The sequence below is a fragment of the Chiloscyllium punctatum genome, chromosome 23, assembly GCF_047496795.1.
Source record: "Chiloscyllium punctatum isolate Juve2018m chromosome 23, sChiPun1.3, whole genome shotgun sequence".
NCBI classification, from domain to species: Eukaryota; Metazoa; Chordata; class Chondrichthyes; order Orectolobiformes; family Hemiscylliidae; genus Chiloscyllium; species Chiloscyllium punctatum.
In genome coordinates this window covers 86,634,627-86,648,089 of record NC_092761.1, presented here as the reverse complement: position 1 = coordinate 86,648,089, position 13,463 = coordinate 86,634,627, and the positions used below count along the sequence as shown (strand labels likewise).

The following is a 13,463-nucleotide window of genomic DNA, read 5'->3' as shown; positions in this document are numbered from 1 at the left end:
GTTCTGTCCTGGTGGCGATTGGAGGGGCGGGGTTCAAGGGCAGAGGTGTGGGAAGTGGAGGCGATGCGGTGGAGCGCATCATTGACTACGTCGGAGGGGAAATTGCGGTCTTTGAAGAAGGAGACCTTTTGGGTTGTTCGGTAGTGGTCAAATCAGAAAAGTTAAATTATTCCTTACTGTGGCTGCTTTATTGTTTTTCAGAGTATGATCAGGGAAATATGAAAGTTCAGGAAAAATGAAAAAAAAATCGAAGCACTGTTACATACCAAAGCAAGGAATGTCATTCATGTATCTGACAGATACAAAGCAGCTCTTGACTAACTGTATCAACCACATCGATCCTAAAAGATCATAGGGTAACCTTAACTCCTGAAGATGGCAAGAAACTGCATTGTTAAATAAACTGCCTATTATACAAAAAAAATGAAACAAAAAATTGTGAATATTGAAAATCAGAAACAAGAACAGAAATTGCTGGAAAAACTCAACCGGTTTGGCAGTATACTGTGGAGAGAAAACAGAGTTAATGTTTTGACTCCAGTGACCTATGTTCTGAGGAAGAGTCACTGGAATTGAAATGTTAATTTTGTTTTCTCTTTCAACAGATGCTGCCAGACATGCTGAGTTTCTCCAGCAATTTCAGGTTTTGTGCACAATATTTCTTTCACAGGTGTTTATTGCAAACTTTTAGCTTCCTTCTTGATGTGAATCCATGACTAATCTATTCTACTACATCCTTAGGTCTACAATACTTTACCAAAAAGCTTACCACGCAGATTTGTCTTGCCTTTGAATATCAACTCCAACACACCTATAAATCAGAACCTCAACACTTTGACATACAGCAATGCAGTTGTATTCAGAACGGCTGATGGAAAGGTATATTCACTGTCAGTTATCTTTGAGTGAGCCTATTCAGTTTTATTCAAAACACTTTTTACTTTGGTCAGCGCATTTCGTAACAAGACACAAATTTATGTATACTTGTTAACAATGTGAAACATAGTCTTTAACTTCCTAATTTTGAAATGGTGTTACAATGGATGGACAATATAGAAATGAAAAAAAATCACAAAATTACCTTTGCACTGATGAACCTGAAACCAATAAAAACTCTTGCAGTACTTGCTCAGTGAATTGTGAATAAAGCTAAATAAAATCATTTTATTATGTTTCAGCTGTTTGATATTATCAACTAAAAATCTGAGATTTCTAAAGATTTTTCCATTTTATAATTTTGTTTGTGAGTTTTGAATTCTCAATCTTATTCTCATGGAAAGAAGTTACTGAATTCGACTAAATTAGTAGCTTTACAAGTAAAATCAAAGACTGGTATAGGAGGTGAAAGTGCAGAGTCGGATTATCTGCTAGTTAGGGTTTAGGCCACATTATTGAGCAGTGTTATGCCATGTTAGACAGTACTATCTTTGTCTTGAGATTGCTTAAGGTGGACAATCTCTTTACAAATGTTGAATTACTTGAAGTACAGTTTGGACATGTATTTATTTGTTATCAGCCTCTTTGACATAATATAATCTGTGCAAAATGGCAGTATCTTGTTTAATGGAGACATTTAAAAAATATAAGGCAAATATAATGTTCAATTTTTTTTATTTGCTGTAGATTTGGTGTGAGTTTGAGGACCTCCATGATGACGATTTATTGGATGAAGGTGGAATGGAATTTCCGCAAATTAACTATGCAAAGTATAACATGAAGAAATACAAATTTTTGTATGGATGTGGAATAAACAACATCATGGTAGATTCTCTTATAAAAATGGATGTGGAAACAAAGAAATTTAAGGTATAAACTTTTGACTGGAATCTGTTTTTGTAATACGTGCTGCCTATTTTATTTGTTTGAAAGTGCCTTTGAAATGAACATGTGGAGTTGTATCTGGTCATTAGAAATATAATTCTGTATGGCAGATTTATGAAAGTTGAGTAGATGATGAAGGAGGATTCGAGAGAGATGGTGACAGATGAAGTAAAGTGAAAGGAGATTTGGGTAGGACTTAAGTACCAGTATAATTTATTGTTTTAAACAGCTAGTTTGTTTATTGTAAATCCAATGGAACTCTCTGCTTTCAACAATCATGAAAATATTGAATGAGAATCTCAAAGCATATCTTCAGAATTGTGTTGAAACTTTACTCTTTCTATCAAGTCATTGTTTTCTAGCAGCACATTTTCTAGAGCAAAATCTTTCACAATGCACACAGTTTTGTCTTTCCATCAAAATTGTTCTTTTGCAAATATATTCTTTGTTGCTAGTTGCTTCTAAAAGTAGCTAATCTTTATTTTAAATTGTTTCCCTGAACTAAGCTAGCTCAGTTGAGGTACATCCCCCTGAACATAGATCCTCCTCAAAAGTTCATTCCTACATCTTTCTGTCTTCAAATGTTCACCTCCTGTAGACTTCCATTTGAACCTCTGATCAGATTTTTACTTCACAACATAACAGCACCAGTATAATCGATACCAAGATCATGGAGAGCATTCTTTGTAACTTTGTCTTTGATGTGGTTAGTGTTATGATCCCAAATTATGGCAGTACTGGTCAGGTAATTTCTGAGAATGAAAGCTGGCTTAATAAAATTTTAAAAAAAAATTTAGATAATGTGGTCATCAGTCACTGAAACATAGTCGCATGAGGCTACAGACTTTCTTTAGCAACAATAGTTTATAAGACGAAAAGAAAACAACCAAGCTATCAAGACATAGAACACAGTGAGCTAGATCTTTAAACAAACAGCAAAACAAAGTCTTAACCTGTTACTTGATATTATTCATACAGAGAGTCAAATGTAGAGAGATGACATCTTTATTTAACATCTTTAATTTCTACTTAATAGATTCTTTCCAGTTTCTGCCCTGTAAACTGTAGAGTTTTCTTATAAATACTCATAAGTTGAGAGCTTAAACTTTCTCAGATTCAAATCAAACACTCCTGGTTTGCACAAACTAAATCTTTCCATTGAAGTAACAATGTTTCCCTGATGTGCTCGAAAAAGAAATCTCCTTATTAGGAGAGAAACTGTACTCACTTCTGATCTCAATTGGGCCCCCTCTGAATTGCTGTAAAATCTTTTGATCTTAGGCATTCAAAATTTAAATGAATCCTTGTTAGAGCTGAGCTAAAAGCAAGCTAATTGTTTTAAGTGTTGAATCTTCAGTTGCAAGCTTCCTTTGTATAAACATCTTATTCCATTGATTCTGCAGGGACGCCTCACAATCTGACACATACTGGGTGAGGACATTCTTCTCAAAGGACGGTCTGACCTAGGCTTTTTTTTAAAACAACAAACCCTTCATTAGGGTAACAAACACCATCCTGAAATCCAGACTTTAAATATGTAATCCATAGACATAAAAATCACACATTTTAAAACACATTAGAAAACAATCATTCTCTACCATCCCGCTGAATGAAATTGCTCTCAGTTGGGGCCATTGGTTCCTCATCAGTAGTCACCAGATAGCTCTGTCGATGGCTTCTTTTTGATCATGATTGTCACCTTTAAAATTTACGGGCATCCACATTGTCACCTTCATTCCTTTATCCACTTCTCTGAACTTTTTTAATCCCACCATTGTGTTAGTGCTCTCAGACCACTTGTTTGGCATCCATTACTGGGTGAGCAATTTTTTTTTTCTATTCAGATTTCTGAAACTCCCACCATCCTCTCCAATACTAATACCCCTACTTGCATGTCACCTCAGTTCTTTCCTGAGCTCATCTGATGTTGAAATCCTCATCCATTTCATTGTCACTTTCAGATTTGACATTCCATCAGTTTCCTGACTGACCGTCCATTCGAATTTGAATTTGAATTGAATTTATTGTCACGTATACCGGGGCACAGTGAAAAGCTTTGTCTTGCGAGCAATACAGGCAGATCACAGAGTTAAGTAGCATAGGTAAGTAAATAATAGGTAAACAGCAGCAAAAACAAAAACACAGGAACAGGCAAATGTTAAGAGTTTGTGAGTCCATTAAGTATTCTAACAACAGCAGGGTAGAAACTGTTGCAATACAGGCTGGTGCATGTGTTCAGGCTTCTGTACCTTCTACCCGATGGTAGAGGTTGTAGAAAAACATTACCAGGGTGAGATGGATCTTTGAGAATGCTGGCGGCCTTTCCTTGACAGCGGGCCTGGTAGATGGATTCTATAGATGGGAGGTTGGCCTTTGTGATTGTCCGGGCTGAGTTCACCACTCTCTGTAACCGTCTCCATTCTTGAATGGTAGTTACCATACCAGGTAGTGATGCATCCAGACAGAATGCTCTTGATGACGCTGCTATAAAATTTGGCAAGGGTATTCGCCGTCATGCCAAATTTCCTCAGCTGCCTGAGGCAGAAGAGACGTTGTTGGGCCTTTGTAACCAATGTGCCCACATGAAAAGTCCAAGAAAGCTTGTTGTGGATGACCACTCCCAGGAGCTTGACACTCTTCACTCATTCCACCTCTATGCTGTTAAGGTGAAGGGGGGCATGAGTAACATCCCACCGAAAGTCAATAATGAGTTCCTTCGTTTTGCTGGCATTGAGAGCTGGGTGGTTCTCAGTGCACCATTTTTCCAGGTCTTCCATCTTCCGTCTGTTACCTGTTGCGTTGCCATCTGAGATTCAACTGACTATGTGTCATCAGTGAACTTGTAAATGGCATTAGTCTGGTATTTGGCGGCGCAGCTGTGGGTAGACAGTGAGTATAGTCAAGGGCTGAGTACGCACCCCTGGGGAGCTCCAGTGTTGAGTGTTCGTGATGGTGAAATCTTGTCCCCAGTCTTCACTGATTGTGGCCTGTAGGTCAGGAAACTGAGGATCCAGTTACAGAGAGTGGGGCTTAGTCTGAGATCACTATGTTTAGTAATCAGGTAGGTAAAGACACTCCCCACCCCCACCCTCCTCTCATTTTTCTCTCCACCCTTCAGGCACTCTGCCTGTATTCCTGATGAAGGGCTTTTGCCCGAAATGTCGATTTTCCTGCTCCTCGGATGCTGCCTGAACTGCTGTGCTTTTCCAGCACCACGAATCCAAAATCTGGTTTCCAGCATCACTAATCCAAAATCTGGTTTCCAGCATCTGCAGTCATTGTTTTTACCATGTTTAGTAATCAGTCTTGAAGGGATAATAGGGTTGAAGGCGGAATTGTAGTCAATGAGTAGGATTCTTATGTAGCTGTTCTTGGTGAGAAGATGTTCTAGGGAGGAGTGAAGAGCAAGTGATATGGCATCTAACGTGGATCTGTTGGTCCGATAGACAAATTAGAGTGGGTCAAGAGTAGTGGGGAGGCTGGAGTTGATTAATGCCATGACCAGCCTTTCAAAACTCGTCATGACCACTGGGCGGTAGTCATGCTGCATGAGCCTTCTTAGGCACAGGGAGAGGTTGAAGATGTCCGAGAAGACCTCTGCCAGTTGATCTGCACGTGCTCTGAGTGTACGGCCTGGTATTCCACTTGATCCCATTGCTTTCCTTGGATTCACACGAAGGAAAACTGATCTGACCTCTGATGCAGTGACTGTTGGGATATGTTCGTCAGGACTTGTCGGAATAGGTGTTACCTCTCCACTGAAATTCTTCTGTAATTATCAGGTCATCCAAACCTCAGTGTATATTTTCTCACTGGTCCATCTCCTTGTGCTCACTGATCCACATTTTCTTACATTGGTGACTGTTGTTTTTACCCTGTGTAGTCAAAATCTAGAATTCCCTCTTCAAACCCTCTCTGCCCCATCTATTACTTTCAAGCTTGCCTTAATATGTATCTCTTTAGCCAAGCTTTTCTATATTAAGACATGATGTAGAGGTGCCGGTGTTGGACCGGGATGGACAAAGTTAAAAATCACACACTAGGTTATAGTTCAACAGGTTCATTTGGAAGCACTAGCTTTCGGAGCGCTGCTCCTTCATAGTTACCTGATAAAGGTAGACAACCTAGTACAGGAAGACAACCCTTTATCCAAAATCCCAAAATCTGAAGGTCTTTTTTTTGTGAAGTTTTTATCTCATTAACGAGGCCGTTTGGTGTGCAAACAGTTAACCCAACTCCACACTCACTTGATGCGTGTCACTCAGATACAACATGGGTCTGTGTGGCCCAGCAATGGCAGGTCTTAATTCTGTCTCAGGGCCCGTTGTTCACAGTGAGTCTGCTGTTCGGTAAGATTTTTAAAAATTTCACCGTTGAACTGTCACTTATTCCGAATTTCAAAAAGTTCCTAATTCCAAAAGCCAGCTGGTCCTGAGTGCTTCAGATAAAGGATTATGTATCCTTACTTCCAATTAAACCTGTTGCACTCTAACCCGGTATTGTGTGATTTTTAACTATATTAAGACAGTGATTGTGCTTTGTATGTAATTGGTAATAAATTGTCCTGAAGTTGTGAAATGTGCTAAATAAATGTGTCCTTCTTTCCTTTCTTCCACTATTCAATATCTTTCCTTACATTTCTGTGAAGTTTGTACATCAAAAACACTGTATTACAGTAATTTTTTTTTCTCTTTGCAGATGTGGAAAGAAAAAGGGTACTATCCATCAGAGCCAGTCTTTGTGCCATCTCCCGACAGTGCAGATGAGGATGATGGAATTATCTTATCTGTAGTTGTTTCGCCAAATCAGGTGATTCAAATTATCATTCTTAATTGGAAAAAGTGTTGTTAAGTAACATAGGAACATCTAATTAAAATTAATACTGTTTAACCTCACTCCCTCCAAACAGTGCTGGAAAGGGAGAGAGAGAGAGAAAGAGAGAGAGAGAGAGAGAGAGAGAGAGAGTACAGCTATTTTCTATGTCTGGCTCCACAAAAGTGTCTGGCCACCTATTCTAATAATAAAATGCAATCTCCTGTGAGAGTGCACATTCTATTTTGCCTGAATTTCAGAAGTAGCAAAGCTAATATTCTTAATTGTAGGAAGGATGCCAGAGTAGTCAGGCAAGCGAGAAAAGAATTTTGGTTTTCAGGTATTTAAATGATAATGGAAGGTTATGTCTGGGGACAAGTTTTCATGCGACCAAGCTGAACTTAATTTTTGCTCAGCCAATGATTTTTTTTAATTTTAGTTAGGAAAGGGCACTGAGAGATATAGAAGAATCGAGTTGAAATAATGATTAACCTGGATGTAATTGGATGAAGGAACAGGAGCAAAATGATGAATGGTCCACCCCTGTTCTTATGAAATGTTCAATCTTCTCAATGGAACGGACAAAATTGACCAAGATAAAAATGTCAAGATTAGAATGGTGCTGGAAAAGCACAGCAGGTCAAGCAGTATCCAGGAATTTCCTGTTGAAGGGCTTTTCCCGATTTTCCTGCTCTTTGAATGCTGCCTGACCTGCTGTGCTTTTCCAGTACCGCTCTAATCTTGACTCTAATCTCCAGCATCTGCAGTACTCACCTCTGCCAAGGTAAAAATGTCACAGGGCAAAAGGATCATGAACCAGGGAGTACAGTTTCAAAACTAGCATTGTCAGTGTCTCAAATCAGAAGTTGAGTTTTCTTTGTGGGATATGGGGGGGGTGGGGGAGGTCGCTGGCTGGGCTAGCATTTATTGCCCGTCTCTAGTTGCCCCTTGAGAGGGTGGTGGTGAGCTGCCTTCTTGAACGACTGCAGTCCATGTGCCGTGGATTGACCCACAATGCTATTAGGGAGGGAATTCCAGGATTTTGACCCAGCGACAGTGAAGGAACGGTGATATATTTCCAAGTCAGGATGGTGCGTGGCTTGGAGGGGAACCTGATGGTGTTCCCATGTATCTGCTGCCCTGGAACTTCTAGATGGAGGTGGTTGAGGGTTTGGAAGATGCTGTCTGAAGATATTGGAACTTTGACAGAAACCTGGGTTATATAGACCGTCTGGGTATTCGTCAATTTTTGCCTAAACCGCTTACATTTCAAAAATGTTTGAAATATGTCAAACAGCTTACTGGCTTTGAACAATATTCAACACCTTGCACAAAACCTGAAAATGTGCATAAAGGCTTTTGATTATGTTAAGAAATGGTGTAACACCTGAGGCCCCTAAACAACATCAATCACAAGAACCCAGTCTGCAGCTTATACTGATGGCTGTGGCCTAATGATTAACCACCAAAAAAAATTCATCTTGTGTTTTTTATTCAGCCATCACATGGAGCCCAGAGGGGGTGAAATTATACTCCTGGCCTTACATCCCACAGAGTTGCCACGCTGACACCCCTCTGGTTCACCTACCTGAGGCCCTTTATTGATGAGATAGCTAACCCAATTTAGGCCACATCGAGTCATCAAAATGTCTGTCTGTCTCCAATTCATATCTGAAGATCCCCAGAACTATGCCCATTTCATTTGGTTCTTGCTCCCAGTATATTGTTAACCTTGTACTGAAAACAACAAATGCTGCGATCACAACGGGTCAGAAAGAATCCATGGAGAGACAGCAAGTTAACATTTCAAGTCTAGATGACTCTTCATCAGAGCTGAAGTGAACTGTGGAGAGGACAGCATTTATGCTAAAGTTTGTGAGGGGGTGTGAGGGTAGTGGGTGTGGGGTGCTGAGGGAGAAAAGATGTTGATAGCTCAGATTAAGTGATCAGAATGGGTACATTTTCATTGCCCTCTATTTCACTGTTTCTGGCATTCTCACATTCCAATCAAATGGTCTACTCCTGTTCCTATTTTCAATGCTTCTATGAATAAAGTCATGGGAATGATTCACAACTTATATAATTTCAGGTCATTAAAATTAATGGACAGGAAATTGTTGTTGTGTAATCAAGCTCAGTGCTAGGAATGCAAAATAGTGAAAGGTATTAAGGATTGTAAATAATGATCTCTCGGGAATGTTTCTTTTTAAGTTACTAAAAGATGGAAAGGTAAATTAGGATATCAGGGAAGGTTAATGCGTCTGCTATAGCCCTTCATCAAAGCTACTTGAAGGAAAATGTTTTATATATGAGTAAAAATGATTGGATTTCATTATTGGTGATTTCCTCTCTGATTGCCACTAAAAATGTTGTTGTTTTTCAGAACAAGAGCAGCTTTCTGCTTATCCTTGATGCCAGGACCTTCACTGAAATAGGAAGAGCAGAAGTGGCTGTCCGTATACCATCTGGATTTCATGGTGTTTTTGCAGCAAAGTAGACCTTACTTCCACAAATTGTACAACTGGGTCCCAGCACCTCAGAAACTCCAAAAACATTTAAATGCATGCTTTTGTTATAAAGTGATCTTAAAATTGAATAAACAGTAATGATTAATTCACAAATTTAGTGCAATAGATCTCACTTAGTAACAACCCAGTAAGCTCAAGTTATGCTAAATAGCCAAAGCATTATAGCTTTCTGTAAATTAAGGCCTTAAAATCACATTTAATGTTCAGTTTTAACTATTTTTGACATCCTATTGCTGATGCATGGGTGTGATACTTAAAAAAAATGTTTGCTGTTAGAACGCTGCTTTTCAAAAGAGGCAAAAAAAAATTATCTTTCTCAGAAAACTGATAAAACCATCAGTTCCTCTCAACAGCCAATCTCTGTAATAGAGAATAGGTTACCCATGAGCATGGTCCATCAGTGAGTCAATCTATGGAATGCACCTCCTAGATTAATGGTGGAAGGTATCAGTATTAATTTTATCAGAACTAAATTAAGCTGATTTCTTTCACAAGTAATATTTTGTATTCCATTCTGTGAGATGGGGTATGTAGTAAATGTAACATTCTTGGCATAAACAGATGACTTTGGAGCAATGTTTCTGAAGCTTACAACCACTCAGACATTTCTTGTCTCATTTCACGGTCTGTTTTAGACTAATTGATAGCGATTGATTATGTGGTCAGTCATAATACCATTCATAAAATCAGAATGGAAGAGGCCCTTCGGCCCATTGAATCTGTATCACCAAAAATACACTACTGTTTATACCAGTCCCACTTTTCTGCCTTAGTCCTATAGTTTTGAATGTAATGACACTAAGTGTTCATCCACTACTTTTTTAATGTTGTGAGGTTTCCGACCTCAACTACCCTCCCATGCAGTACATTCCTGACCCTGCCACCTACTAGGTGAAAAACATTTTCCTCAAATCCCATGTAAACCTCCTATTCTATTCATTTTAAAATCGTGATGGAAAAGGGTAGACCAGATCTAAAAGTTGAAGTTCTAAATTGGAGAAAGGCCAATTTTGACGGTATTAGGCAAGAACTTTCGAAAGCTGATTGGAGGCAGATGTTGGCAGGTAAAGGGATGGCTGGAAAATGGGAAGCCTTCAGAAATGAGATAACAAGAATCCAGAGAATGTATATTCCTGTCAGGGTGAAAGGGAAGGCTGGTAGGTATAGGGAATGCTGGATGATTAAAGAAATTGAGGGTTTGGTTAAGAAAAAGAAGGAAACATATGTCAGGTTTAGACAGGATAGATCGAGTGAATCCTTAGAAGAGTATAAAGGAAGTAGGAGTGTACCTAAGAGGGAAATCAGGAGGGCAAAACGGGGATATTAGATAGCTTTGGCAAATAGAATTAAGGATAATCCAAAGGGTTTTTACAAATATATCAAGGACAAAAGTGTAACTAGGGGGGAGAATAGGGCCCCTCAAAGATCAGCAAGGGTGGTGGTGGAGGGTTGTTTTTCAGACTGGAGGCCTGTGGCCAGTGGAGTGCCACAAGGACGGTGCTGGGTCCTCTACTTTTTGTCATTTACATAAATGATTTGGATGCGAGCATAAGAGGTACAGTTAGTAAGTTTGCAGATGACACCAAAATTGGAGGTGTAGTGGACAGCGAAGAGGGTTACCTCAGGTTACAACAGGATCTGGACCAGATGGGCCAATGGGCTGAGAAGTGGCAGATGGAGTTTAATTCAGATAAATGCGAGGTGCTGCATTTTGGGAAAGCAAATCTTAGCAGGACTTATACACTTAATGGTAAGGTCCTAGGGAGTGTTGCTGAACAAAGAGACCTTGGAGTACAGGTTCATAGCTCCTTGAAAGTGATGTCGCAGGTAAATAGGATAGTGAAGAAAGCATTTGGTATGCTTTCCTTTATTGGTCAGAGTATTGAGTATAGGAGTTGGGAGGTCATGTTGCGGCTGTACGGGACATTGGTTAGGCCACTGTTGGAATATTGCGTGCAATTCTGGTCTCCTTCCTATCAGAAAGATGTTGTGAAACTTGAAAGGGTTCAGAAAAGATTTATAAGGATGTTGCCAGGGTTGGAGGATTTGAGCTACAGGGAGAGGCTGAACAGGTTGGGGCTGTTTTCCCTGGAGCGTCGTAGGCTGAGGGGTGACCTTATAGAGGTTTACAAAATTATGAGGGGCATGGATAGGGTAAATTGACAAAGTCTTTTCCCTTGGGATTGGGAAGTCCAGAACTAGAGGGCATAAGTTTAGGGTGAGAGGGGAAAGATATAAAAGAGACCTAAGGGGCAACATTTTCACGTAGAGGGTGGTACGTGTATGGAATGAGCTGTGGTGGAGCCTGGTACAATTGCAACATTTAAGAGGCATTTGGATGGGTATATGAATAGGAAGGGTTTGGAGGGATATGGGCCAGGTGCTGGCAGGTGGGACTAGATTGGGTTGGGATATCTGGTCGACGTGGACAGGTTGGACCGAAGGGTCTGTTTCCAAGCTGTACACCTCTATTACTCTATGACTCTATCTTTCATTTCATAAATGTGGCCCCTTGTTCTTGACTCCTCGACTAAGGGGAATAGTTGTTTTCTATTCATCCTGTCTCTATCAGTCATAATCTTATACACCTCTCTCTTCTATGCTCCAAAGAAAACAATCTGACCGTATAAAGCCTCTTTCCACTACTGAAATGCTCTACCCTAGGCACCATCCTGGTGAATCTCCTCTGCACTCTCTCCAGTACAATCACATCCTTCCTATAGTGTGGTGACCAGAATTGCACACAGTACTCCAGTTATGGCCTAACCAATGTCCTGTACAACTCCAACATGACCTCCCTGCTCTTAGAATCTGTGCCTTGACTGATAAAAACAAGTGCCCCATTTGCCTTCTTCAGGACCCTTAATAGCCTGTGCAGCCACATTTAAGGATCTGTGAGGAAGACTCTAACATCCTTCTGCTCCTCTGAGCTTCCTCGTCAACAAATCAGTTAGTGGTCAACCATGTGACTGCAGGAGAGGGTAGAAGATGATCAAGATGGACTTGGCCTCTTTTCATCCAGGAACCCCTCTCTTATAATGATACAAAAGCAAAACTGATAAAAAGAGCCTATTTCTATTGCTTGGGAAGTCTAGTAATATGGAGGATAGACTAATAATTAAAGCAAGTTGAATGATGAGTAAACTAGGAAGTTCTTCGATATTGTTAAGGGTGATAAAGGATTAGAATTTCTTTCTGTAAGTGGTAGTTGATGCTAGGTCTGTTGTTAATTTAAAAATCTGAGCTTGTTCAGATTTGCTAACATTCTTTTTTGCTAACATTCTTAGGGTGAAATCGGGAACGATAGGTATATGGAGTTAGGTTGCAGATTAGCCACGGTTTAATTGAATGGTGTAACATGGCTTCCTTTTGTTTCTGCATTTCAGAAATCCCCCCTAGCTAGCTCAGTTTATAACTGCACATCCCAGTATTGAACTGAACCAGACAGAGACATTTCCATTATTCGGTTTGTCAAATCTGTTGATCTAAACAGCAAGACGAACTATACCATAGAGTAAAAAAGAAAAAATTCTGCATGTTTGTAAACCCAATCATTTTCTTGTGACATCTGGTGAAAATTTGAATATGGATGCAATTCAGGGAGTCAGAGGAAATACATTTTTTATCTAACTCATGATGTACCTGAACTGTTTGTATTTGGAACTGACAGCATTAAGCATTCATTTTCCAGAGTTAATGCACTTTGCATACACAAAATTTAAAAATTCCAATGTGCCAAAGCTTTAATATATTCATTAAAAATGTTTGTGAAGAAACAAATGAATTTTTTACAGAACTATAATTTCTTTTCAAATATTTTCACTGAATGCCACTATTACTTTGCAGATGTATACAAATATCTTATTAATGTTAATATGTAATGGATTAATTTTACCACTGAATATAAAATAAAAACAAAACTTATTAAAATATTGTATTAAACAAAAGTATTGTTGATTTTAGCAAGGTGTTAATGTGCAAATGATTGGGATTTGAACTGACAATCTTGTGGGATTATTGCTGGACTATTAAGAGACCTAGATAATGTTCTGGAGACTTGAGTTCAAACCCTGCCATGGAGGATTGTGGAACTTGAATTCAGTAAAAAAAGAAATCTGGAAGTGAGTGTCTAATGATGACTATGGAACCATTGGCAATTGTCTGAACATCCACAGGTTCACTAATGATTTTAGGGAAGGAAACCTGCCCTCCTTATCTGGCTACATATGACTCCAGACCCATAACAATGTAGTTGACTCCTAACTGCCATTTGGGCAATTAGTGTTGGTAAATAAATGCTGA

At 39.4% G+C, this 13,463-nt stretch overlaps 1 protein-coding gene across 4 annotated transcripts in view; it reads left to right on the top strand.

The window, feature by feature from the left end:
* The window catches only part of LOC140494208 (carotenoid-cleaving dioxygenase, mitochondrial-like), a 77,197-nt gene extending 64,146 nt beyond the window's left edge, over window positions 1-13,051 (top strand). For all 4 annotated transcript variants that reach the window (XM_072593374.1, XM_072593372.1, XM_072593371.1 and 1 more), the window contains 4 exons: window positions 742-879; window positions 1,624-1,806; window positions 6,520-6,630; window positions 9,017-13,051. In XM_072593374.1, coding sequence (XP_072449475.1) covers window positions 742-879; window positions 1,624-1,806; window positions 6,520-6,630; window positions 9,017-9,130 — 546 coding nt within the window. In that variant the 3' untranslated portion in view covers window positions 9,131-13,051. The remainder of the gene's footprint in view (window positions 1-741; window positions 880-1,623; window positions 1,807-6,519; window positions 6,631-9,016) is intronic.
* Window positions 13,052-13,463: the final 412 nt, after the last annotated feature.